The sequence below is a fragment of the Lissotriton helveticus genome, chromosome 1_1, assembly GCF_964261635.1.
Source record: "Lissotriton helveticus chromosome 1_1, aLisHel1.1, whole genome shotgun sequence".
Taxonomy (NCBI): domain Eukaryota; kingdom Metazoa; phylum Chordata; class Amphibia; order Caudata; family Salamandridae; genus Lissotriton; species Lissotriton helveticus.
Genome location: NC_136057.1, coordinates 1,795,952,796 through 1,795,978,791, shown reverse-complemented (window position 1 = coordinate 1,795,978,791; position 25,996 = coordinate 1,795,952,796). Strand labels below are relative to the sequence as shown.

General features: G+C 46.3%; 1 protein-coding gene across 3 annotated transcripts in view; it reads right to left on the bottom strand.

Annotated features, from left to right (window-relative positions):
• LOC144752901 (lethal(3)malignant brain tumor-like protein 2) overlaps positions 1–25,996 on the bottom strand; it is a 376,713-nt gene that overhangs the window by 339,317 nt on the left and 11,400 nt on the right. For all 3 annotated transcript variants that reach the window (XM_078640731.1, XM_078640741.1, XM_078640737.1), the window contains exon 2: positions 22,056–22,314. In XM_078640731.1, coding sequence (XP_078496857.1) covers positions 22,056–22,296 — 241 coding nt within the window. In that variant the 5' untranslated portion in view covers positions 22,297–22,314. The remainder of the gene's footprint in view (positions 1–22,055; positions 22,315–25,996) is intronic.

Below are 25,996 nucleotides of genomic sequence, written 5' to 3'. Positions count from 1 at the left end.
AAAGCTCTCCACAACACCGGCCAAGCATACCTCAACAGACGACTCAGCTGCTACACCCCCACCCGCCAGCAACGCTCCGCCAGCCTCGCCCTCGCCACAGTCCCCCACATCCGAAGAACGACTCCCGGCAGCAGATCCTTCTCCCACCTCGCCGCCAGGACCTGGAACACCCTCCCCACCAACCTACGGCAGACCCAAGACTTACTGGCCTTAAGAGGACTCCTCAAGGCCTGGCTCTTCGATCAGTAGTAGCACCAGGCCCGCCCCCTCCCCCCCCCAGCGCCTTGAGACCCTCACGGGTATGCAGTGTGCGTGCCTTGATTGATTGATTGATTGATTAATTTTGGCCTTCCATTGCAACTTTGAAAACCGATTTTAATAAGCTAAGCAGACAAAGCATATTTGAACAACAAGTGGCGGCTCTCACTTCAACTCACGATACCTTCGAATTGCAGGTGGCGAGAACTTCCAGTGAAATACAGTCATTGTTAAACACAAATCTCACCCTACATTTCGGTAAACTGATACATCAAATATTTATTGCGTCTGATACCACGGGTCTGGCAAACTTTTTTAAACTTGTGGACTCTGGCTTCATGACAACTTTTCAAACTATTGACATCTGGGACCCTTTAACATCTTACCTCCTGCGGCAGCGGGTGAGTGAGGGAGAGGAGGGAGACGAGGTGGGGGGCGAGGGCAGTGGTAACCCTCAACTTGCTGCCTAACAGCGCAACTATAGGATGGAAAATACGCTGCCCTCATCTGAAATGCTTGAATTCCGCGCTCTATATTGAGGATGCCGCTTCCACCGACATGTACAGGTGGAGTTGGACAGAGATTGTGGCCCCGAGGAGAAATGCGAAGGTGATCCATTGCATGGGGGCAGACCATTACACATGTTACATTGAACTGATCTGGATGTTGCACAAGACTTTATCACATGGACTACTATTGTTGATAATTTAAGATCTAGTACCTATTTCGGCGCTTTATGGGAGAAGCACAGTGGGTGGGTGGGGAGGGAGTTAATGTTTCTTTCCCTTTTTTAACTTTCGCTTTATCTGTTCTAATGGATAAAATGTACACTATAAGACACGGGAAGGTGCTAAAGAACTGCAAGAATATTTGTTAGAATGTTGCTCGAAGTTATTGCACTGATGTACCGTACTATATACGAAATTTTTGAAACTTAAAAAAAAACTTTTCAAACTATTTTTGGAGTAGTCCCAGCTTTTATACATTCTATTTGTTCCAGCGTGTTCGGTGGGTTCCTGCTGCTGCTCATCTTAATTTGCGGTATTATATTGCTGTACCGGCTATTCCGCAATGGATGATTCCTATGTGGTCCTCCGAAGGCAGGCATCACTGCAGCTGTACTGTGAGCACAAGCTAAAGCTCTTTGTATTGGTGCCCCTAGACGCTCTGGATGCAGAGTTTTGTTTAACCTTCCGCTATGCTTACTTCACCTATGTGCAACCTGCGTCTCATTTCATTCGGTGACCCTGCCAATGGGCCCTGGATGTCTGCCTGGCTACCTCACCACAAGCTACTCTGGATTTTGAACTGTTGATGAGTCCCTTAGTGGCCAATTACCAGGTCTGTTCCTTGGGCAAGTTAACAAATGCAAAGGTGCACCACAAATTTCTTCAAATAACAATTCTGTTACTGAATTTATACAAAGATGATGTCTTTTCTTGTCTTTTCAAAATTCTTTATTATTCAATGTTAACACCATACAGCCGATGCGTTTCGTCCCAGTGGGACTTCTTCAGGGCTTTTAAATTGAAGGTAATACTTCCAATCTGAATCCTCACGGTTGGAAATCTGTTTGGCGCCTTTCCCATTCATATATCTTCATAAGAATGAATAAGCAGGGCTTGTGCTGTATCTTTTTCTATGTTAAGAATTGGAGTAAGGTGATATAGATGATGCGGGCTTCATATGTTGTCTTATTCTTCTCCACCTTGTAGTAAAGAAGATTTTTCAGTCCATAAAAACAATCTGTGTCGGTTTCAATATTTGTCCGGGAGTTCAATAGGTGAATCACTAGGGCTTATGTGTGGGCACTGGCGTGCCAGCAAGTCGATCGTAGTAAATCGACCTGTCCTCTTCCACAGCGCCTGTCACCTTCTCCGAAAATACGAGGTTCCCGCAGCCCAGAAATTTGGGGTGCACCTTTGCATTTGTTAACTTGAAATCAGTTCCTTAGGGAACAGGCACAGTAATGGTGGGTGCCATACAGTGTGCACACAAACCTCGATTGTACTTTGAGGGTAAAACATATTGAATTAGGGGGGATAGGACAGCAGGTGCGGATAGTAAAATAAGGGCCCATCGTTGTGATCTAGCTCTGTTCCTTGGGCATGCGACTTGCCCATAAAGTGTTATGGGCAGTAGCTGGAGATGATCCCTGTGCAACAGCACAGCGTCTTCTGGATCTTAGTTTCATTGAAATCAACACAGGTTGTCCCTTGATGGTCTTGTCAACAACCGGCACTGAAGAGCATGTACGTTTCTTTGACATGCTCAATTGGACGGCTGATATTTTTACCTCGGAAGGCTCAGATTTCTTACTGGAATCATTTGCTTTTCACTTGGCATCCCCATTGTCTGAGACAATGTCTGAACACATTTTTTAAACGCTTCCAGATTTCTTTCATCACTTTGGTGCTACCATCCTGACCAAGAGGAGGGTGTCATATGTCCCATGCAGGCACATGGTGGTTTTCCCTATGTTAGCCTGAGCACGTTGCAGGCTGCACCCTGCTTTGCACATGTTCATACACAAACGTATTTCGGTTAGTGCCATGCGCAATGGGCGCAGGGTCAAGACTGATTTGCATATGGCTGGGTCCAAACTGTAATGGCACTGTGAGCAAAAAAAAAACGATGGATTTAGGCCCAGATCTCTGGTCTGGGGTGAATGTATGACATTGTTCTGATTTCTGTCCATCAATTGTTCTTTTTGCATTTGTCACCCCGAGTGGGACAGGTATGCCCAGACGTGGGTCCTGTGCTCTCCATGCCTCTGGAGTCAAGCTATCCTGGCTGATGAGGGCTGAAAGCCTGAAACCGGTCCTAGGATGCTTGTTTCCAGTCCAGGGAGGACCTGGCCTGGCATTTCAGGCTGGACTGTTCCCAATGGGCGCAGGATCAAGACTGATTTGCATATGGCTGGGTCCAAACTGGAATGCATGGTGAGCAAAAAAACTATGGATTTAGTCCCAGATCTCTGTACTGGGGTGAATTTATGACATTGTTCTGCATTCTGTCCATCAATTGTTCTTTTTGCTGTACTTTCACACAGAGCCTGCCGTTGGTTTTGCTTTATGTTCTTTCCTGGGATTTAGTCTGAACACCGTAGATAGGTCGAACAACAATGTCCCTTGATATTCTGTTCTGGTCAGGCCCTAGCACCTAGACAAAACAAACGAATGCAGCTGTTGCTAGGGAACACGTGCGCTTTGTCATATAGGTATGCACAGACATGCAAACACACACTTGGAGAGAGATTTTCAGAGAGGAGATCGCAACTACACCAGATATGTAGAACTTTCATTTGTGCATGCTAAGGTACGGGTACGATGCAAACACCCAAAGATCTTCTGATAAATAATCACTTTGCTTCTGTAGAAGAGAAGGGGGGGTTAGTCTACCCCGTCTAATATCATGACAGCTCTTTTTATGATGAATGGATTACATGCTATGCTGACCGTATTGGTGTTAGGCATTTTCTTACTTATTGAGGCACATGTACTGCATACTAGAGCATGATAGTTAAAATCAAAAATCAATATTTTAAACTTTTCTCTGTCTCTGTCAGACGATATGGAGTGCGTGTGCGAAATGGTGTGTCCCGTCACCGCGACTTCTGAGAGGGTAGGAGTGTTATGTTCTGGAATTTCTAATCACGTTTTCCTCTGTGAGTGAGTTGGAGGGCAAGTGAGACACAATAGCTAGTCAGTCCCAGGCTCTGGGTACTAAGGTGGTAGGATGACTCTGAATCTCCTTTACGGTACTAGCTTCAAAAGATGCCATCCTCACACTTAGTAGAAGGTTCCAGCGTACCGCATGTGGCTACAACAGGCATGGCACTTACCACGGAGAAGCTGGCTTACAAACTGGCAGACAAAATAAATCAGTTTCAGAAATTCAGGAGGGGGGAGTGGCAGTGCTTTGGTTCCTGGCTAGAGAATGCACTAGCATAACATGTCCCAGGAAACTAAAGGTCGTTCAATTTATTGATACTGAAGCGTTCATGACCGACTAGGGGTGTTCGGTATCTTCATCCTACTCTGCGAATGTAGCAAAGCAATTACAATGAGAAATAGATAGACTTTCGGGTTGTGTGGGAGGCGGTGGAGGGGCACAACGGGGAAGGTTTTATACTCTCATAGCAGCAGTGAATTTTTCCTGCACTTTTGCATTTATATATCAAAAAAACATATTCAAATTAAAACTAGTGTTGAGCCACTGGTAACTATACCTCCCCAATTCTTAATTAGCATCACTAGATTATGGTAAGAGAAAGGGGTGTTTCGTAGAGTGGTTCCAATCTATCAGAACCTCTCTGTTCTCAAAGACGATAAGGGGAATCACACCAAAGTCAGACTGAGTCAAATGGAAATCATTAAAAGGAGATTAAGCTTGAAGATCTCTGGATTAACTTGTCTTTTGAGGCGAGCCATTATCATACAGTACATTTGACCGTGAGGCCAACAGACTATAGATGAGCTCATGTGATATGGTCATTTAAAGTTCCACCAATAAGGACATTACTCTCCTGTCTATCACATCAAGGGTCGGTCCAAAGAGGCCACCAATCTTACTTTTAAGGTGCAAGCAAACTAGGACAGTAATCCTTGCCTCTGAAGCACCGGAAAGCTTTCCCATCTTCCCTAGACGCGTGTAACATTTTCCCATTCTAAGATTGCTCTCCTTTTCTATTCAAAGCAGTGGAATTATTCTCCATCCCCACTCTCCTACCTTTGTGAAAAAACAACGCAAGAACATTGTATAATTGCTCTTGGAATTGGAGAGACAAACACAACTCCCTCTGCCCACATTTTGCAGATATCCCTGCTTGCACAAACAAACTCGCCCTGTTTCACTTTTGCTTTGCTGCCATTTTGTGATTGTGCCTCCCAGCCCGTATCTCCACCCCGCTCCCGCCTCCCAGCTGACCCTCCCTCCCACTGATAGTACAGGAAGGACCCGCCTGCCCCAACGCTGTGACCGTCCTGTCTCTGGCAGTAGCGGTCGCTCCCCACGCTCCCTTGGCCAGCTGGTATCGTAGCGCTTTGCTGCCAATTACCTTGATTTGATCTGCTCTCTGCCAATTACCTTGAATTGATTTGCTCTCAGTGCCTGAATATCAGCGTAGCGCTTATTGCATATTGTGCGCGCATTGTAATTTGTGCCTGATTAATATTTGTGCTTGCTTGTGCTTGCGTAATACTGTAGCGCTTTTCTGATAGTCCGCATTGACTGTTAAGATCTTTGCCTGATTGTGCCGGTGCCTCTGCCCACATTTTGCCGATATCCCTGCTTGCACAAACAAACTCGCCCTGTTTCACTTTTGCTTTGCTGCCATTTTGTGATTGTGCCTCCCAGCCCGTATCTCCACCCCGCTCCCGCCTCCCAGCTGACCCTCCCTCGCTCCGCCCCCCTCCACTATCCACATATGACAGACGCATTTGCGCGCAGCGTTCACGCGCACCCTTCTGGACAACCTGGCCAACCTCGGACTTGAACAACTTGTCAATACCCCCACCCACTATGCCGGACACACACTCGACCCAATCTTCACCTCCAGCAAGCACATCTCCTTCAATCATACCACAGCTCTCCACTGAACGGACCACAGCTGCGTTCACTTCAACTACAAAAAGACCACGACCCACAACCTATTCCCCGAAGAAACTGGAACAAAATTACTACCGACCAGCTCTTCACATCGCTTCACCAAAACCCTCCTGCCAAATCATCGGACCCAAATCAAGCAGCCACCAACCTCACACAATGGATCCCCCACAGCGCTGACGAACAAGCACCCTTCAAAAACCATCAAATCAAACAAGGTAGCAAAAAAGCCCCCTGGTTCAACGATGACCTTAAGAAATCCAAGAAGCTCTGTCGTACCCTCGAGAAAGCCTGGAGAAAAAACCCAACCACTGACAACCTGGCCACCTTCAAGAACGCCACCCGCAAACACCACCAACTGATCCGATCCACCAAGAAATCAGCATTCAAGGATCGCCTTGACAACAACGCCCAAAACAGCAAGGAACTATTCAACATCGTCAAAGAATTTACCAACCCCACCGCCGGCACCAACAACATCACTCCCTCCCAAGACCTCTGCGACTCCCTAGCCTCATTCTTCCACAACAAAATCGCCGACATAAATAACAGCTTTGGAAACCAGTCCGAAGACCAGTCCACTCTACCCACCTCCGAACCAAAACCGCCCTCTAACAACCTTTGCGCCTGGAAACCAATCACCACTGAAGACACCATCCGCCTGATGAACTCCATCCACTCGGGATCGCCAACCGACCCATGTCCCCACCACATTTTCAACAAAGCAGACTCCATTATCGCACCCCATCTCCGTGACGTCATCAACTGCTCCTTCAACTCCGCTACCTTCCCGGAAAGCTGGAAACATGCCGAACTCAGCGCCCTTCTGAAGAAACCCACAGCAGACCCCACTGAACTTAAGAACTACCGCCCCATCTTGCTCCTCCCTTTCCCTGCCAAAGTCATTGAGAAAGCCGTCAACAGTCAGCTCGCCGCCTTCCTCGAATCCAACAAATCCCTCGACCCCTCACAGTCCGGCTTCCAAGCCAAACACAGCACCGAAACCGCCCTCATCGCAGCAACAGACGACATCCGAACTCTACTGGACAACGGAGAAACAGCTGCCCTCATCCTACTTGACCTCTCCGCAGCCTTCGACACAGTCTGTCATAGCACCCTCATACAACGCCTCAGCAACGTCGGAATACAAGGAAAAGCATTGGACTGGATCATCTCCTTCCTCGCCAGAAGAACCCAGAGAGTCTGCCTCCCCCCTTTTAGATCAGAGGCCACCGAAGTCATCTGCGGCGTACCACAAGGATCATCACTCAGTCCCACCCTCTTCAACATATACATGAGTCCCCTCGCATCCATCGCACGCCAACACAACCTCAACATCATCTCCTACGCAGACGACACCCAGCTGATCCTCTCCCTCACCAAAGACCCAAACACTGCCAAAACCAACTTACATGAAGGAATGAAAGAAGTAGCCGAGTGGATGAAGAACAGCCATTTAAAACTGAACTCGGACAAAACGGAAGTCCTCATCTTAGGTTCATCCCCCGCTGCCTGGGACGACTCATGGTGGCCACCGGCCCTGGGAACCGCACCCATACCTACGGACCACGCACGTAACCTGGGCTTCATCCTGGACTCCTCCCTCTCGATGACCAGACAAGTCAACGCCGTCTCATCATCATGCTTCAACATCCTGCGCATGCTCAAAAAAATCTTCCTGTGGATCCCCATCGAAACAAGAAAGACGGTCACCCACGCACTGGTCACAAGCCGACTGGACTACGGAAACACCCTTTATGCCGGAACCACAGCCAAACTACAGAAAAAACTCCAATGCATCCAAAACGCCTCAGCCAGACTCATACTAGACATCCCCCGTCAAGCTCATATTTCCGGTCACCTGAAAGACCTCCACTGGCTCCCCGTCAACAAGAGAATAACGTTCCGTCTCCTCACCCACGCACACAAAGCCCTCTACGACCTAGGACCCGAATGCCTCAACACGCGACTGTCCTTCTACACCCCCACCCGCCAACTACGATCGTCCAATCAAGCCCTCGCCGCAATTCCGCGCATCCATAGATCCACCATGGGGGGAAGATCCTTCTCCTACTTAGCGGCCAGGACCTGGAATTCTCTCCCCACCCACCTCCGCCTTACATAGAACCACCTCTCCTTCAGAAAACAACTAAAAACTTGGTTATTCGATAAGTAAAGTACCCCCCCTCCCCCAAGCACCTTGAGACCCTCTGGGTGAGTAGTGCGCTATACAAATTTTTGAACTTGAACTTATATCTATCAGTCTGGTATTAGATGTTAGAGAAAAAAAAACATCCATGACTACAAGGCAAAGCTTCACCCAACCGGGTTATATTTCCTGTGCATGCCCATGGTTGTTTTCCCTATGTTAGCCTGAGCACTGTGCAGGCTGCACTCTGCTTTGCACACGTTCCTACACAAACTTAATTTGCTTTGTGCCATGCTGTACTTTCACAAAGAACCTGCCGTTGTTTTCATGTTCTGTTCTTTCCTGGGTTTAAGTCTGAACACTGTAGACAAGGTCAAACAACAATGTCCATAGTTATGCTGTTCTGGTCAGGCACTAGCACCTAGGCAAAACAAACAAATGTAGCAGTTTGGTAACATGTGCGCTTTGTCATAAGGGTATGCACAGACATGCAAACACACATTTGGAGAGAGAGATTTTCAGAGAGGAGATCACGACTACGCCGGAGATTAAATGAAATGAAACTTTTATAGAGCGCAAACTGTCGCTCCCAAGGGAGCCTCCTGGCACTACCAGATAAAGTGCTACAGCAGATATTAATTCGGTACTAAATAAGTGCAAGACATGATTCATCAGCTGTTCCATACAACCATGTTTTTAGTGCCTCTCTGAACTGTTCTTCTAATTCTACTGATTTTAACATACAAGGCATGAGATTCCAGGCCTTTGCCCCGAACACAGTCGCCGACTTCCCTTCCCTTGTTTTAAGTTTGATGTCAGGTATTTTAAGGGAGGTTAGAGGAGGTAGATCTAAGTGTCCTCCTTGTCATGCAAGGCCTAAATCTTGCAGAAAGGTAAACTGGGCCTAATCGGCGCACAGCTCTGAAGACTGTAAGGAGAAGTTTGAGTAAGAATCTTTTGTGAAGCGGGAGCCAATGAAGACTTTTCAGAGCAGCAGATGCTGACGCCCTCCGAGGGAGTTTCAATACCAGTCTGGCTGCTGCATGTTGAACCACCAACAGTTTATTCAGGGTAGATTTATTGACCCCTACTAGGAGGCTATTGCAGTAGTCTAAACGAGAAAGTATAAAAGGCCACTGCCACCATTTTCCTGGCGTCAAGCGGCAGAAAGGCAAAGAATTTTCTCAAGGGCCTGATTAGGCCGAAACAAGTACCCGCCACCTTTAATGAGTGGGGTTTGAACGAGAGAGAGAGAGGCGCCAAACCATACCGCCAGGTTTTTTGCCACTTCCACGGAAGGTGGAGGGGATGCTGCTTCTGTGGGCCACCAATTTGTAGGTTGGAAGGGGTTATTTTTCCCAATTAATAGAATTTCTGTTTTATCCGTATTACCACGGAGATGGTCGTTTATCATCCATTTGATGACCGCAGTGAGACAGGATTTGAAATTTTACTCCGCCTCCGTAGAGTATTTTTCAAGAGACAGGATCAGCTGAGTGTCGTCAGCATAAGAGGTTGGTTCGATCCCATACGATGAAATAAGATCAATAAGCGGCGTCATATAAATATTGAAGAGAAGGGGGCTAAGTGATGCACCCTGAGGAATACCTGCTGTGATGGTCCGCTCCGAGGAGAGAAAAGTGCCCAGGGAGATAACGTGTCTACGATTGGACACGAGCGATGCAATCCATGCTAAAGCCATATTGGATATGCCGCAAGATTTGAGTCTGGTTAGCAAGATGTTATGTGAGATCGTATCAAACGCGGCAGATAGATCCAGAAGGATCAGTACTGCCTTCTTGCCACTGTCTATGATAAAATTCAAGGTGTCCAATGTTTCCAACAGTGCAGATTCAGTTGAATGCTTTGAGCGGAAGCCAGATTGACGGGGATGCAAAATCTGTGCTGTTTCAGCAAAACTGGAAAGTTCCTTGTGAACCATTCGCTCGGTAATCTTCCCTAGGACTGGCAAAAGGGATATGGGTCTATAATTGGAAAGATTAGTGGAGTCGATATTTTGTTTTTTCTTCAAAGGCTTTACAATGGCAAATTTCCATTCATCCGGCACTATCCCAGAGGATAGGGAGGAGTTCACAATGTCATTAACCATAGGGTTCACTACATTAATGATCTGGTGTAATATAGTTGGAGGGCAAGCATCCAGTGAAGAGCCTAACTGGCAGGCCAGGATGGCATCATGTGTCTGAGCTAGGGTGACAGTTTGAAAGATTTGAAAGACCGGCTTATCCTGTCTGTGATGTTGCTCATGTTCACTGGTAAGTTCAGGAACATTTGAAAGTTCAAAATCCATTTGTATGTTTTTGATTTTTTCTTCAAAAAGGTTGCAATGTCGTCGCAGAGCATCTGCGAGGGCGGGATTTCTGTATGTAGTGCTTTAGTATCAAAAAACAATTTTACAATTTCAAAAATCTTTTTGATTTTGTTTAGCATGGCTATTCTGCTTCCGAAGTACTCTTTTTAGCTGTTTTAATAGCCAGATGATATAGTTTCCTATATGTTTTGAAGATTTGTAAATTTGCCGTCTCATAACCCCTTCTCCATTTCCGTTCTAGTTGTTTGCAGAACAGATGTTGCTGCGCTAGCTCATTCGTAAACCAAGGGTCATTATGTACTTTCCTATGGCCCTTTCTGTTGGGAGGCTTTAAGGGACTTAATTCCTCACTTACGGTCGTCATCCAGTTATGGAAGCGGTGAGAGTCTTCTAATGGATCACCTGTTAGAATAGGTGTCTTATTTTGTGCAATTGTTGATAAACTGGGATTGTCGGAAATGTGGTTCTGAAAATCTGGATTCATATAATAGTTCGGGACTCGAGAAATAAAACTTCGTCGAAATATGACGAATTTGGTATCAAAAGACCGAGAATGACGAGTACATCATGTACATGTATTTTCGGCGTGTTCGAGTGACGATTTCACCTCGAAATCGTCACTTACATTCTGAACCCTTGCTCCCATTTATATGTTGCCCTTTACATAGGCCTTAATCCAGTTGAATTTGATTCCACAAGGACACGTACTCCTTAATCGACTTTTCCCTGACCTCAGTACAAGTTAGAACCATTGCCCCAGGCCGGACTCATTAGGTCAGTTCCCTCCCAGTGGCCGAGCAAGATAGCATCTAGGCTCAACCAGCCATAAAACCATTTCAGCGCGCACACCTGCCCTATCTCGCTCACATCTTTCTCCACTCCTTTGCTTCACTTACTTTATGGTGGGGAGGTGCCCGTTTTTATTAGGGGTCCAGTGTTATCTGATGAAATGTTGGGCCTTGCCAAATGATTTGTTGTCGGCAGCACGAAGTGAAATATGGACATGCCATCATGACTCTGCTTTTTCTTTGAACCAAAATATGTTAACTATTTACTTTACAACCAAGAATGTTTTGCCCAAGGCCCAAAACTGTGTATAAGAAGAGAAGCCTGATTTCATGAAAGTGTGCAGTCTCCTGAGAACATACCCGTATTGTACTTCTAGGACACCTGTTACCTTGGTTGCAGCCAATAAACTAAATCTTTGACTTCACCTAGAAGACTCCGAGTTTCTGTAGGTCTGGATCAGGAGAACCAGAGGTCTCTGGGTGTTGATTCCCTGGCACCGCTGGGTTGCCGGTTCTGTGCCGGTTCTTAAAAACCCAGTACCTCAGTTGGGGCCCAACGTTTGGGGCGATTCCAGTGGTACCAGTCAGCCTGAAGATCGTGAGGAGCTTCGTGTGGAAATTCCGGAGGACGGCCAACCACCTCATCGACCCCAGCATGTCGACGTGGTCCGAAGGTCTTTGCTGCGAGGTTCCCCGCTTCCCGACGGCTACAAGGACTGCTGCCCTGGCTATCGCCCTGATTTGGACCCTTGAAGTTTTTGGTAGAGCGAAACACTGAGACGAGTCTTCTGGTGACGTCATCGATATTTCAGTTAAGTATAAGTGGAGCGTCTCCCAGTCCTTAGTTGGACTTACTTTGTGGTATCTTTGGGATACAAAAGGTTTTGTATTGGTACTTGCAAGCACCATAACCGAAGGACTCGTGTATTCACGAGAAATATCGTAATCGATAATCCTTTGAAGTTTGGAACTAGACTAGAGAGCGAGGATGCCTAGTCTTAGACTTGGGAATTTGTTTTGTCTTGGTAATAATAGGGACTCCCGATTGGAGGACTCATGTCCGGTTCCTCCAGTTGGAACTCCGACTTACGAACTGTATGTAAAACATGGGGTAGGCCCCATCACCTACAACGAAGTATGGTTTAAATACTCCAGGAAAGATGGTGTTTTAAAATGGCCCCAATATGGTAGCTTTGATTCTGAAATCTTAGACAACCTTGAAGTTAAACTCTTCAAAAAGAAAGCCCGGCCGGCGATGTTTGACTCTTTCCGCTTATGGCGCAAAGAAGCCAAACAAAAAGAAATTAAATTAGCTAAGAAAAATAAGAGAGAAGGGGGACTTTCAGTAATGCAAGCTGCTGTGCAGTTTAAAGATAATGAAGAAGAGCAGATGAATGAGCAGTTGCACAGGCAACGTAAAATGGCAATAGATAAGTGTTATCCAGTTTTGCCGTCTCTTCAGCAAGAGGCAGCAAAAGAGCGTGAAAAAGACCCATTAATGTCACATTTGCTAAATTCACCACCCCCCTATGCGCAGAATGCCACAGCACCCCCGCAACCTTTAGTTGCACAAGCTGCGCCTCCTGCTCCTCAACAGCACCCACCAGCTGTTCTTCAGCTGGCTACTACTTCTTTGGTGCAGCCTCCTCTAGGCCCACCGACCACTTCTGTTTCACCTGTGTTTTCTACGGTTTTGCCTACTGTACTTTTTACGTCTCCTAGTGCTCCCTCTACGATTTTGCCTAGTGCCCCCTCTATTTTCCCTGATACCTTTTCTGCTATCTCTACCCCTGCCTTATCTCACCCCGTTTTTCCATCTGTTTGTCCATCAGTTTCACCTTCCATTCGGCAGAAAATGGCCAGCACTGTTACTAATCTTCTTTTACCTCTTTTCGGGTCGCCTGCTACGACCCCTAACATAGGAAGAAGACAGATGCGAAGTCAACTGCCTGATTATCAAGAGAGAGATTCCCTGAATAGTTTAGCTCGGAAATGGGTCATGGACACTGCAAAATATGATGTACAGTCTGTCATGGAAGTCTTCCATCAATGGGAAGCAGCGACACAGAGATATGTTTTCGAACAGATGTGTGTTTTTCTTGGTGAGGATTTAGAAGATAATGATCAAGAATGCATCCCACAAGAGATGTGTCGTGTACGGTTTAAGTTCGGAGAGGGTATGATTGTCGGTCCCGATGTGGGAAAAGCAGTTGAAATGTTGTTATCATATCGGAGTAAGGGAAACAGTTCTGGGTCACCATCTGAATCTAATACATCCAGTAGGAAAAAGGCACGACAATACCCTATGAGAGAAGTTCCCCCACAGTGGAGAGAGGGTGACACGAACGCTAACCCACCTATTCAAACACATTTCCAGCGTGTATGGGTACATGTCCCATGGAAGCGAGCTGAAGTTTTAGCACTCAAACAAACATTACCAGATCCGCGTAAAAATCCTGCAGGGTACTATAAAGAATGGTCACAAACTGCTGGGTCATGTATAATGAATTTAGCCGATATCGACATGTTATTTGGGAATGTTGTTCCACAGCCTTTATGGGGTAAAATTTGTCATGTAGATCATGACCAGGAATTAGGTGATACATGGGCTAATATTACTGCTACAGATGCCCGACAAGTTGGTGGTGCCAAGCCTGAGCCTTTGATAGCAGAACTCCCTGGTAAAATAGTAGATTACATGAAAACGATAATGCCTGCAATACGCATAAATTGGGATAAGTTGTCTGCATGCAAGCAGAAGAAAGAAGAAACTGTTTCAGATTTCTTCACCAGATTTGAAGAAACATTTGTTGACCACAGCGGTCAAGATATGACCACAGAAGGTGGTCAGAGATTGTTTGTCGACAAATTCGTGCACAATCTGCTTCCAGAATGGTGTAGAAAATTAAAAGATTCAGAAAGTTCTTGGGCAGTCTCATCTTCAGCCCAGATATTAGCTACTGCGCAATATTACGAGAATATAGACAAAGATGAGAAAGGTAAAGTAGAAAAGAAAACTAGAGAACTCAAAACGAAGGTTTTGCTACAGCAAGCCTATCCGCCACGTGGTGGTGGTAATCAAAATAATAATGGTCAGAATCACTACCAGAATACTTTTCAGCAGCCTCAACAGTATCAGAGAAACTCGCAAAGATTTGATTACGCTCAACCCCGTGTAGGCCCCAACCAGTGTTTATATTGCAAACAAGAGGGTCATTACAAGTATAATTGTCCTGCCCTATCACAACGTGCAAATGGAGTTTCTGGTGTTAGAGGTCGTGGCAGTCAGCAAGCATCTAGAGGTAGAGGGCGCGGAAACGCCCCACAGGACACACGTCCCCTTCCACCACAAAACTCTATGAACAGGTTTGATCAGCAAAATAACGTATCCGACAGGACAGCTCAATACTATGTTGATGAATATTACACAGAAAATGAGCAGTGGGAGAATGATGATTGCTAGGACAGCCATAGACAAAGAGAGGGAGTTGTTTCAGTTCCAGTAGATCAGAGTGGACCTTACATTGAGGTGATTACATCAGGTGTGTCAGAACCTTTTCTGTTGGATACTGGTGCTACAAAGAATTCTATTATGCACTCCAAACTCCCTGGCGCACCTTTGTCTGGCGAAATGAACGTTTCTGTAGGTTTTTCTGGCGCCCCAGTTAGAAATCCGATTTCTGACCCGTTATCTCTTTCTGTTGGTCCTTGTGAATTCGAAGCACCCCTTATTCTGACAACAGGTTGTGGTGAAAATTTGCTAGGATTAGATTTGCTAAAAAGATTGTATGCGACTTTGTATTGTTCTCCTTCAGGAGTGCAACTCACTTTAGGTAAGAAAGTGGTTTCTCCCATGTATTTGTAGAGAGATGCACTTCCAGCAGAATTAGCACTCCTCCCAGATATTCTTTGGGCTACTGGTCCTAATGATGCAGGTCTTTTAGAAATTCCAACATATGTTGTAACATTGAAGTCGAATGTCAAAATGCCACGAATTCCCCAATACAGAATATCTAATGAGAGTGAAAAAGCTTTGCTAGCGATTGTTTACGAATTGATTGAAAAGGATGTGATTGAGGAAACACGAGGCAATGTTTGCAATAGTCCTGTTCTGCCTGTTTTAAAACGAACTGACCCTTCTCAGCCACCTGTGTACAGATTCGTGATTGATCTTCGAGAAGTAAATAAGATAGTTGTGCCACAATTCCCAGTTGTCCCCGACATTACCACATTATTGACTATGATTCCAGCTTCTGCTTCATGGTTTTCAGTGATTGACCTAAAGAATGCTTTCTTCAGCATTCCAATTGCTGAGGAGAGCAGGGACATTTTTTCCTTTAGTTTAGGAGGTCGAAGCTTCCGCTTTAAGCGCGCTCCTCAAGGCTACTGTGAAAGCCCCTCAATATACAGTCAAGCTCTGAAAACTCAGCTTGACACGATCGTTTTGCCAAAAGGTGCCACTCTTGTACAGTATGTGGACGATTTGCTCATTGCTGCAGACACTGAGAAAATTTGTAAAAAGGCCACATTGACATTATTGCGTCATCTGTGTGATCTGCATCACAAAGTGTCACTTTCCAAACTCAGTATTGCCGACAAGAAGTAACCTACTTAGGTCACCTCTTATCGAAGGAGGGAAGGAAACTGACCCCAGAAAGAATTCAGGCAATAGCGAAATTGAATGTGCCAAGAACACAGAGAGAAGTGTGTGCTTTCTTGGGCATTACATCGTACTGTAGACAGTGGATTCCAAATTTTTCGCTATTGGCCAAACCCTTGGTGGCATTAACGTGTAAAAATACACCCAATCCCATTCCTTGGTCTGAGGATTGTCAGAAAAGTTCTCTCGAATTACGCACAGCATTATGTTCGGCTCCTGTGTTAGGTACCCCAACTACAGTAAGCCTTTCACATTGTATGTCCACGAGAAGGAGGGCTGTGCATTGTCTGTGCTGACTCAGTTATTCGGAGATAGACAGCGGCCATGCGCCTATTTTTCGTCAATTTTGGACCCGGTAGCACGAGCATTACCAAGTTGTTTAAGGGCCACAGCAGCAGCAGCTGTTTCTATTCGACAGTCTGCAGGTCTAGTAATGAATAATACACTAATCGTGATGGTCCCGCATGCAGTAGACACATTGTTAAATAGGACCAAGACACAGCACTTAACTAGTGCTCGACTGTCCAGTTATGAATTAACGCTGCTAGCGAGCCATGTGCATATAAAAAGGTGCAGTACTTTGAATTTAGCCACGTTGTTACCAATTGCAGAAGAGTCGGATGCTTTAGAAAAGCACGACTGTTTCCTCACAACAGAGGAAGAGACAAAAGGGAGAGTGGATTTATTTGACACTCCTCTTGCTGAATGTGATGGTACATTATGGGTAGATGGTTCATGCTTTAAGCTCCCAAATGGGAATGTGACTGCAGCATATGCTGTCACAACTTTACACACAGTCGTTGAAACTGCGCGAATACCACATGGTTCAGCTCAAGCCGCAGAACTAGTCGCACTTACGAGAGCATGTGTGTTGTCTAAAGGAATGAGAGTGACGGTCTACACTGATAGTCAGTATGCGTTTGGAGTGGCTCACAGTTTTGGACGATTGTGGAGAGAACGTGGGTTCCTGACTTCGCATGGAACTAAGATTCAGCATGGTCAGTTGGTGAATGAGCTTCTTGAATCACTGACCTTGCCCCTGCAAATGGCGATTGTGAAATGTAGTGCTCACAAGAAGGTGACTGATGATGTTGGTCGTGGAAATGCATTCGCTGATGAGACCGCTAAAGAAACGGCAAAGAATGTGATGAGCCGAATGTATGTTGCAAGCCCTGAAAGATGGACTGGTGAGGTTGGAGTATGTGAGGACACGATAGAAAGTGTGAAGTCCATCCAAGCTGAGGCCACAGAGAAGGAGTTAAGCACGTGGAGAGAGAGTACAGGAAGAATGGATGCAAATGGTTGTTGGGTTGAATTGACAGAACATCAGAGATGGTTGTTACCCGATGCATATGTGCTTGCAGTGGTTACAATGGCTCATGGAATGGCTCATATCGGCGTGAAAGGGATTTGCGAGTTGTTGGCCCCAGTGTGGAAGAATTCAGGGATTCCCAAGTGTGCAGAGAATGTTGTCAAGAATTGCATGGTATGTCTGAAGCACAATCCTGGTAGGGGAACCCCAACTCCAGCTGGTCATTTTGCACCTCCTACGTACCCGTTCGAGGTTTTGCAGCTAGATTTTATACACATGGAGAGGTGCAACAACTTAAAATACGTGCTCGTTGTTGTTTGTGCCTTCTCAAGATGGGTAGAAGCCTATCCCTTAAAAGACAATACTGCCTTGTCCACAGCAAAAGCCCTTGTAAAAGAGTACTTCCCCAGGTTCGGAATGCCTAGAATGGTCTGGTCTGACAACGGAAGTGAATTTGAGGGTCGTGTGATGAAAAGAGTGTGTGAAGGGCTAGGCATTAGGCAGAAGTTCGACGCTGCAAATCACCCCCAATCAGCTGGATTAGTAGAATGTTACAATGGCACGCTAAAACTTAAATTGGCCAAAATCCAAGCGAGCACAGGTCTTAAATGGCCTGACGCTCTACCCTTAGCACTCCTATCCACCAGAATAACTGTGCATTCGCGAGTGAAACTCAGCCCCTACGAAATCGTCTTTGGCCGGCCAGCCAACATATGGGGAGTGCCTAGGCCCACGAAGTTCAGCGAGCTGCAACACCCTATTTTGCTTGATTACTTGTATGAATTGACGGCTAAATTGCGTGTTTTACATCAACAGGTCCACAACACCCTGCCTCCGGTCTCTGAGACTCCGGGTCACGCCATTGACCCCGGTTTGTGGGTCCTCGTCCGCAACTTTCAAAGAACAAGAAACGACCAGCCCAGGTGGACGGGGCCTCACCTCGTCCTTCTGTCCACGAGGTCAGCCGTCCGGGTGGAGGGGAAGGCCAACTGGGTCCACGGGATCCATTGTAAAAAAGTACCCTTCCCTCTGCCCTATGACCAATGGGTCCAGAAAGGTGGCACTAACTCAGAGCTCTCAACTGATGACCTTGTAAAAGAAACTAACCCCGATTATGAAAGCGAGAACATTTTTCAAGAAACTGTACCTCCACCAGAACAATTGAACTTTTTGGAGCCTGAATTGCTGTTTCAGGACCAGACAGTACCAGGAAAAAGACGCTACAATCGAAGACCGAGAAAAACAGACTAATAAAGTGATTCCTTTTATGATTTGAGACCAAGACCTATGGACAAGCGAAAGTATTTTTTTCCTCCCAAGTACTATTTTTGAAAGTGCAGATCTCCCATCTAGGTAACTTGCTTATTTTTGTTTTTCGAACCGCCATCCGGGTTCCGCTGCTAGGGCCGCGATTGGTTCAAGTCTTCTGAAAGTGCAGCCAACGACGTTAGGTCGGTGGTTCTGGTTGGTCCAAGGGAGTTGCCCTAGACTGACAGAAGCACTCCTTAGCAGAAACAACCTCCTCATCGCGGGCAGCACTTTAGAGAGGATGGAGTTTCCTGATGTGGAGAGACCTGCCAAACAAATGAACTTTAAGCAGAGACTATGTAACACGATGACAAAGAAAAGTTTTATAATATTGTGTATTTTTATGCTATCAAGCGTAATGATCTTTTTGATAAATTATGTTTTATTTTCTTTCCATGTAACATTTGCGCCTACTGCATCCCCCATACCTCCTCCTACTGTTCCCTCTCATTCTTTCCACCCTCTGCCTGACCACGAATCCAATAGAAGGTTAGAATTCATTAATAACTCCTTCGTTCAGTTATTACACCAACACCAACTTGTGATGAACACGACTAACTGTTGGGTGTGTGGTCTCATGCCTCACACAACGGATAAAGGTATCCCCTATTTGGTCCTGCCATTTAGTTACAATGGTTCAGTATGGGCATATAGGACAATGTTCATATATGCACGAGAAATCCAACCCCTACGTTCTGTAAAAGACAACCTCAAGACTAGCGCCCTAGTCAAAGGTATAGTTGACATGATCAAGGAAGTAACTTCTTATGAAGATACTCCGGATGATGAGATACTTGCATATGTAGGTTGGAACGTGACCGGATATGGCACTACATTAAGTGAGAAACAGCAAGCCAAAAGATCGTCCCCTATCTGGATCGTACCCCATCAAGGTCACCTGTGTCTGCAAGGTATTGGCAAGAATCCCAGAGCTCAGCTAGGGAAGAGTATCTGTACAGAAACGTATGTTTTTGGATCTCAGACTTCCCCTGCGTTTTTAGCTGCTAAGGGTACTTATTTCATCTGCCATGATAGAGCCTATACATGGTTGCCCCCGACTTCTCGGGCTCATGTTTTGTTTCATTCCTGTTACCTCCCACCTACACAGCAACGGCGGATTACCACCGGACAAGGGTAGTTAGAGGAGTTTTGAGTAAAGAAGACACTGCAGGTCAAGAATTTGGGGACTTTGCAAAGGGTTTTCTGCCGTTCTGGGGATCCATGGCTAACAGCAGAAACATAAGACAATTAACAAGGGTAGTTGAATCCACCGTGATTGAAACTGCTGGTGCCCTTAGTAACCGGACTGCTGAGCTCCAGTCGGATCGACTTATGACCCTTCAGAACCGGGTCGCTTTGGATGTAATACTTGCGGACAGAGGTGGAGTATGCAAATTGATCCAGTCTAGTTGTTGCATTTTCATCCCAGATAATGCTCCAACAGTGTACAGGGCCATCTCCAAACTGCATAAGATTTCCGAATCTATTCTTGTGGAAAAAGGAGATTGGTCGTTAATGGGATGGTTCTGGGAACTGATATCTGCCTGGGGATGGAAAATTCTGATAGTCATTGGGATGGTCTTAGCCATTCTTTTTCTGTTCTGTCTATGCATACAGTGTGCTCCTGCAATATGTGGCCTCTGTGTTACATCATGTGTAAGGAAGCCTGTGTCAAGAGATGAACTAAGTACTAGAATGATGTTACAGCAACATCTCAATGACTTTAGGAATATAGATCTGGACTCAGACTAACATGAGGATAGATTAATTACCTATGTAAGGGCAAAAGGAGGGTTTGTGGTTCTGAAAATCTGGATTCATATAATAGTTCGGGACTCGAGAAATAAAACTTCGTCGAAATATGACGAATTTGGTATCAAAAGACCGAGAATGACGAGTACATCATGTACATGTATTTTCGGCGTGTTCGAGTGACGATTTCACATCGAAATCGTCACTTACATTCTGAACCCTTGCTCCCATTTATATGTTGCCCTTTACATAGGCCTTAATCCAGTTGAATTTGATTCCACAAGGACACGTACTCCTTAATCGACTTTTCCCTGACCTCAGTACAAGTTAGAACCATTGCCCCAGGCCGGACTCGTTAGGTCAGTTCCCTCCCAGTGGCCGAGCAAGATAGCATCTAGGCTCAACCAGCCATAAAACCATTTCAGCGCGCACACCTGCCCTATCTCGCTCACATCTTTCTCCACTCCTTTGCTTCACTTACTTTATGGTGGGGAGGTGCCCGTTTTTATTAGGGGTCCAGTGTTATCTGATGAAATGTTGGGCCTTGCCAAATGATTTGTTGTCGGCAGCACGAAGTGAAATATGGACATGCCATCATGACTCTGCTTTTTCTTTGAACCAAAATATGTTAACTATTTACTTTACAACCAAGAACGTTTTGCCCAAGGCCCAAAACTGTGTATAAGAAGAGAAGCCTGATTTCATGAAAGTGTGCAGTCTCCTGAGAACATACCCGTATTGTACTTCTAGGACACCTGTTACCTTGGTTGCAGCCAATAAACTAAATCTTTGACTTCACCTAGAAGACTCCGAGTTTCTGTAGGTCTGGATCAGGAGAACCCGAGGTCTCTGGGTGTTGATTCCCTGGCACCGCTGGGTTGCCGGTTCTGTGCCGGTTCTTAAAAACCCAGTACCTCAGAAAGCAGATGCCATTTACGTCCTGGTGGCTCGGTGGTCTTACTTCTGGCTACCCGTTCTGACTTAGGCGTTGGGATGGTCAGTTGGATATAATAATGATCTGACCAGGCCTGCGGGATGGGGTCCTCTACCTGAATCGAGGTAAGATTGGAACACACTACATCTATCGTGTGCCCTGCTCTATGTGTCGGCCCTTGAATTAATTGCTTCATGCCCAATGAAGTAGTTGATTCCAGGAAGGTAATTGCACCTGGGTAATTATTACATTCAATAGATATGCTAATTGTACCTTGTTAGGAGATATTAACCTATCTAAGGAGGGCTTGACTAAGAGAGCCCCCTAGTGTGTCCAGAAAGGTGTTGCTATTGCCTGGGGGGACGGTACACTAGTATTCCCGAGAATGAGGAACTTTCATCTGTGCATGCTAAGGTACTGAGTCTGCTGCAAACACCCAGAAATCTTCTGATATAAGAAATCACTTTGCTTTTGTAGCAGGTTGGGGGGGATGGGGAGGGGGGAGGGTGGGAGGGGTTAGTCTACCCTAATCTCATGACAGCTTCTTTTATGATTTATGGATTTCGTACTATGCTAACCGTATTTGTGTTAGGCTTTTTCTTACTTTCTGTGGCAGGTATACTGCATACTAGATCCTGATAGTTAAAATGAATATTTTAAACTTTTCTTGTGTCTCCATCAGATCTTATTGTGGACAAGTAAGAGTGTGAGAGCGAAACGGTGGGTCCTGTCACACGTTGGTTTACTTATTCTCAATTCAGTGCAAAGAGGCCTTAAAGGTGAACAAGCACTCCTTACAAGAATAAATAAATAAAAATAACGAAATATCGTTTGACTATTTTTATGCAATAGATGACTTGGATTCATAGTAACACGTTAAGAGGTCTAATGAGGTGCATCAGGGAGTGACAGACAGACAGTGAGGAATTCTCCCATGCAGACCATTTACACTAACCTGGATCTGAACCGCAGGCCCGAGATTTCCGGGAAGTTGTGGTAGAGGAGGTTTTTGAAAGAGGGTTTAAGACATTATCCCCAGCTTCCTGCCCTGGCATCAAGTCCTCATCACTGGATTCCATCAAGTAGGAGCTGCTGTCACTGACCAGACTACTACCATAATCACGGAAGCTGTCGTAACCTCCCAAGAGATCCATGTCATCCTCGTCCACCTCCATCTGATCAGACATGCTGTCCATAATGGGAGAGGGTGAGAACTGTCAAGAGGAAGATAAGAGTGACAATCAAGGCATATTCTTCAGCACTTTGGAAGCAAAACTGCCAACCAAGAAAGTAAAACTTTAAGAACAAGAACCAAGGTACATCCATAATGAAATACCAAGAGAGGACAGTCAGAATCCCATCTTGTATTTGGGCAAATGGAGCTCAAAAACTGCCAAACGATAACACTGAAAATTAGAAAAAACACCATTCCTAGAGCAACCTGGGGGAAAAAGAACCACCAGTGTGAAAACACAGGCTCACAGATCCCTTCTATTCCTCACTCTCCTGATTCCATCTCCGTGCCAGTTCATAACTTAAAAAACACGTACATGCCCATCACCGCCTGGGCAACCCTCACAACACAGTGGCCAGTGTCATATCTTGCTTGGCTCAAGCTCCCTCCATACCATAGGTGCCCCTAGTAATCTGCACACGCCAATGACTCCATGGCATTTCCCCCAAGAGGGCCAACTGTCTGGTGCTTAAGGTTAGATCTACTGTCTAATGCAAATCAGTACAACTGAAATGTCATTGACCTCTTACATAACTCCCCCTTTTTATCAGAGCTGCGCCTCAAAATGTTGACCTATATAATGCAGTCTGCTAACATGTCCCTTTCAATAGATTCCACCTTTTCCCGCCACCCCAACCCTGTGGCTTCCATCTTAGTCATATCACCTAATAGATGTCACTTTTTTCTCCATCGCAAATGCCTCGTCTAATCCCAAATCACCCATGGCTGCCACCTCACAACATGCACCTACTTACCCCTGCTCTCTTAAGTTTCCATTGTTGTCACCTAAAAGCGTCCACCAGGCACCTTGCATTCAAAATTGCATTCTCCAATGTAGCTTTAAGCAGTGCTCTCACCTCATGCATTAATGTCTCAATGGCTTTTCTTGTGCCCCATATGGCTTTCACTGCTTCCCCTTCGCCTTATGGTTAGTAAGAGTGCCCTTCTTGACTCAAGGTTGCCAATTTCACTCCTGCTTACCCCATGTTTGCCACCCGAGCCCCACAACAACCATGACTACTACTTCTGGAGATTACATCTAACACCCTATTAGCCCAAGGCTGCCACCTCTACCCCATCACCTCATGGTGGCCATCTTCACCCTCCCTTGACCTTGGATGAAACCTATAAGCAACAGCTGTCACATGGTCCCCTTCACCCGCCCCCGCTATCCTCCTCATTTCGTAGCAGCCACCTCCAACTACTTATTTCACAGCAGTCACTTCTAAACCTTCTATCCATGCTAGCCACCTCTAATATACACATTCCATTGCTGCCATCGCTAGTCCCCTCATACCTGGGTTGCCCCTTCTAACCCATATTCCATGGCTCTCATCTCTACCACTCTCATCCCATGGCTGCCACTTATACATGCCTCATCCCATGGCTCCCACATGTACTCACTCATACCATGGCTACCATCACCACATTGCTGTCGCCTCTATCTTCATTCCATGACTTCCACCTCATTCCATGGTTAACACCTCAACCACTACTGCCCTCTACTCCCCTCAACCACAGTTGCCACCTCTACCCACTCATACCACAGCCGACACCTCTACCCACTCATACCACAGCTGCCACCTTTATCGCCTTCATCCAGTGGCGGACTACTTCCTGCTACCCAACCCAAGGATGCCACCTCTAACTCAATCACCTGGTGTCTGCCACCTCTACCACCTCATTCCTAAGCAACCACCACTACCTGCCTCATCCCATGTCTTCAATACATGGCTTGCACATCCACCACATCATTCTACAGCTGCCACAACCACCCCATCCCAACGCTGCCATCTCTACCACCCTGAGTCCAAGGCTGCCACTTCATTCCATGGTTAACACCCCTACCGTCTTATCCAATGTCTGCCACAACCACCCTCTCATCCACAACAGGGACCTCTACCCCTATATAGATCCATAAGTACATGGAAGGTGTATAGATGCATAAAGGAAGGTAGTATATGTAGATTAAAGATGCATTAAATAAACTCTGGCTTTCAAGTGTTGTTGTAATTTAAATTAATTTTATTTATTATATATATATATGTTTGTAATTCAATAATGAAGCAATTGCAGATAAAGTTATGATAAAAGATTTACTTATTTATGCAGTCACTTATATACATGTTAAAAATATAGAATGAGGGGTGTGGCCAATCGGTCCAACATGGCGGACGCACATTAGCCCGGCTCCTGTAGACCCATATTATCCTTCATCATCCTGCCGATAAGTGGCACTTTTACACCCTAGCTGATCAAGACTGGGCTGCCCGGACTCCCAGGTACCTGTGTCTGTGGCAGTCGTGGTCTGGGGACAGCAGAAATGTCGGATCGGAGATCCGGCAGCGGAGGGGCCTGGGCAGTGCGGGCGGCCTCTGGAGGCTTTGCCCGGAGCAGGCATGAGCCACGGATTTGCATCGCCGGGGACTCGGTGCAACCGTGCCTGGCGGCCCTCTGGTCAGGTGAGGCTTTGTTGCCCACTGTCTTGCAATGACTGAGAGGCGATCATCCGCACCGGTTCCTGGATCCGATCGCAGACAGCCTGAAACACCCAAAAGGATTCCTGAGGGGGTGTGCTCCGGGTCGCGGCCCGGTCTGTATCGCGGCATCTGGTGCCTGGGGAAGAAACAGCGAGATCCACAGACCCCCTCCAGGTACTGCCTAAGACACATCAGGGGCAGGTGGTTTGGGAATCAACAAGTAATATGGACTTGGGGTGGAGTAGGGAGCCTACGAACACCGACGCCGACCCCAGCTGGACGATTGACCAGTGCAGCAGCAGTAATCAACGTGCAATGGCCTATCTGACTCCCCTGGGGACTGTAAGACTCGAGGCAGCCCTGGAAAGATACACTGAATAGGTGCCATTGCGTACAACTCAGAGAGCCCTGTACAACCTGCCTGCAGGCCCAATTTACACACAGGGTGTGGAAAGCTGCGGATGTCTTGCCAGTAAAGAACAACTATGCTGCTGGATAAACTTGCAGCAGACACCTGCTAACCCCCCCAGAGGAGGTGCACAGCAAACCATAAGAGACTAAGGGGTGCTCTCATTAGCAGCTCGGGTGGGGGGGGAGGGGGGCGGGGTCACCACGTCTGCGTAGGCGGCCGGGCCTGGTACCGGTGCAGCTTGTGGATGTGGATGACCCCCCTATTGCGCTGGACCCCCCCTCACCCAAGCGCCAGTGTTGAGATATCTACCTACCTCTGGAGGCATAGAGTTCACGTGCTTTATCACATATACAGTTACCCTACCAGGCCCTCAGATTACAAGTTCATCACCATCATCATGTCTAAGGGCCACTCAGCCGGCTCCACTGCGAAACAGAGCACCATGGACAAATATACAAGTGGAGGCACCAGCTCCATTACCTCCGACGATGCTGCCACAACGGCAAACGACAATGCCACGATCCTGGCTGCGATAACACAATCGTGTGACATGCTCGATGCTAAAATAGGCGCAGATGGCATATTGTTGCGCCAGGACCTTCACAGCGCCGTGGAACGTATCAAACAGACAGAAACCATAATTTCAGGGGTTGGAAGATGGTATCATCATTGTAGGAGATTAGGGTCTGCTTCTTATAGTTAACCCCACTTTTTGCTGATGTTTCACTATTTTCGACTTAGACTGACTGAGATCCTGCTATTCAGGACCC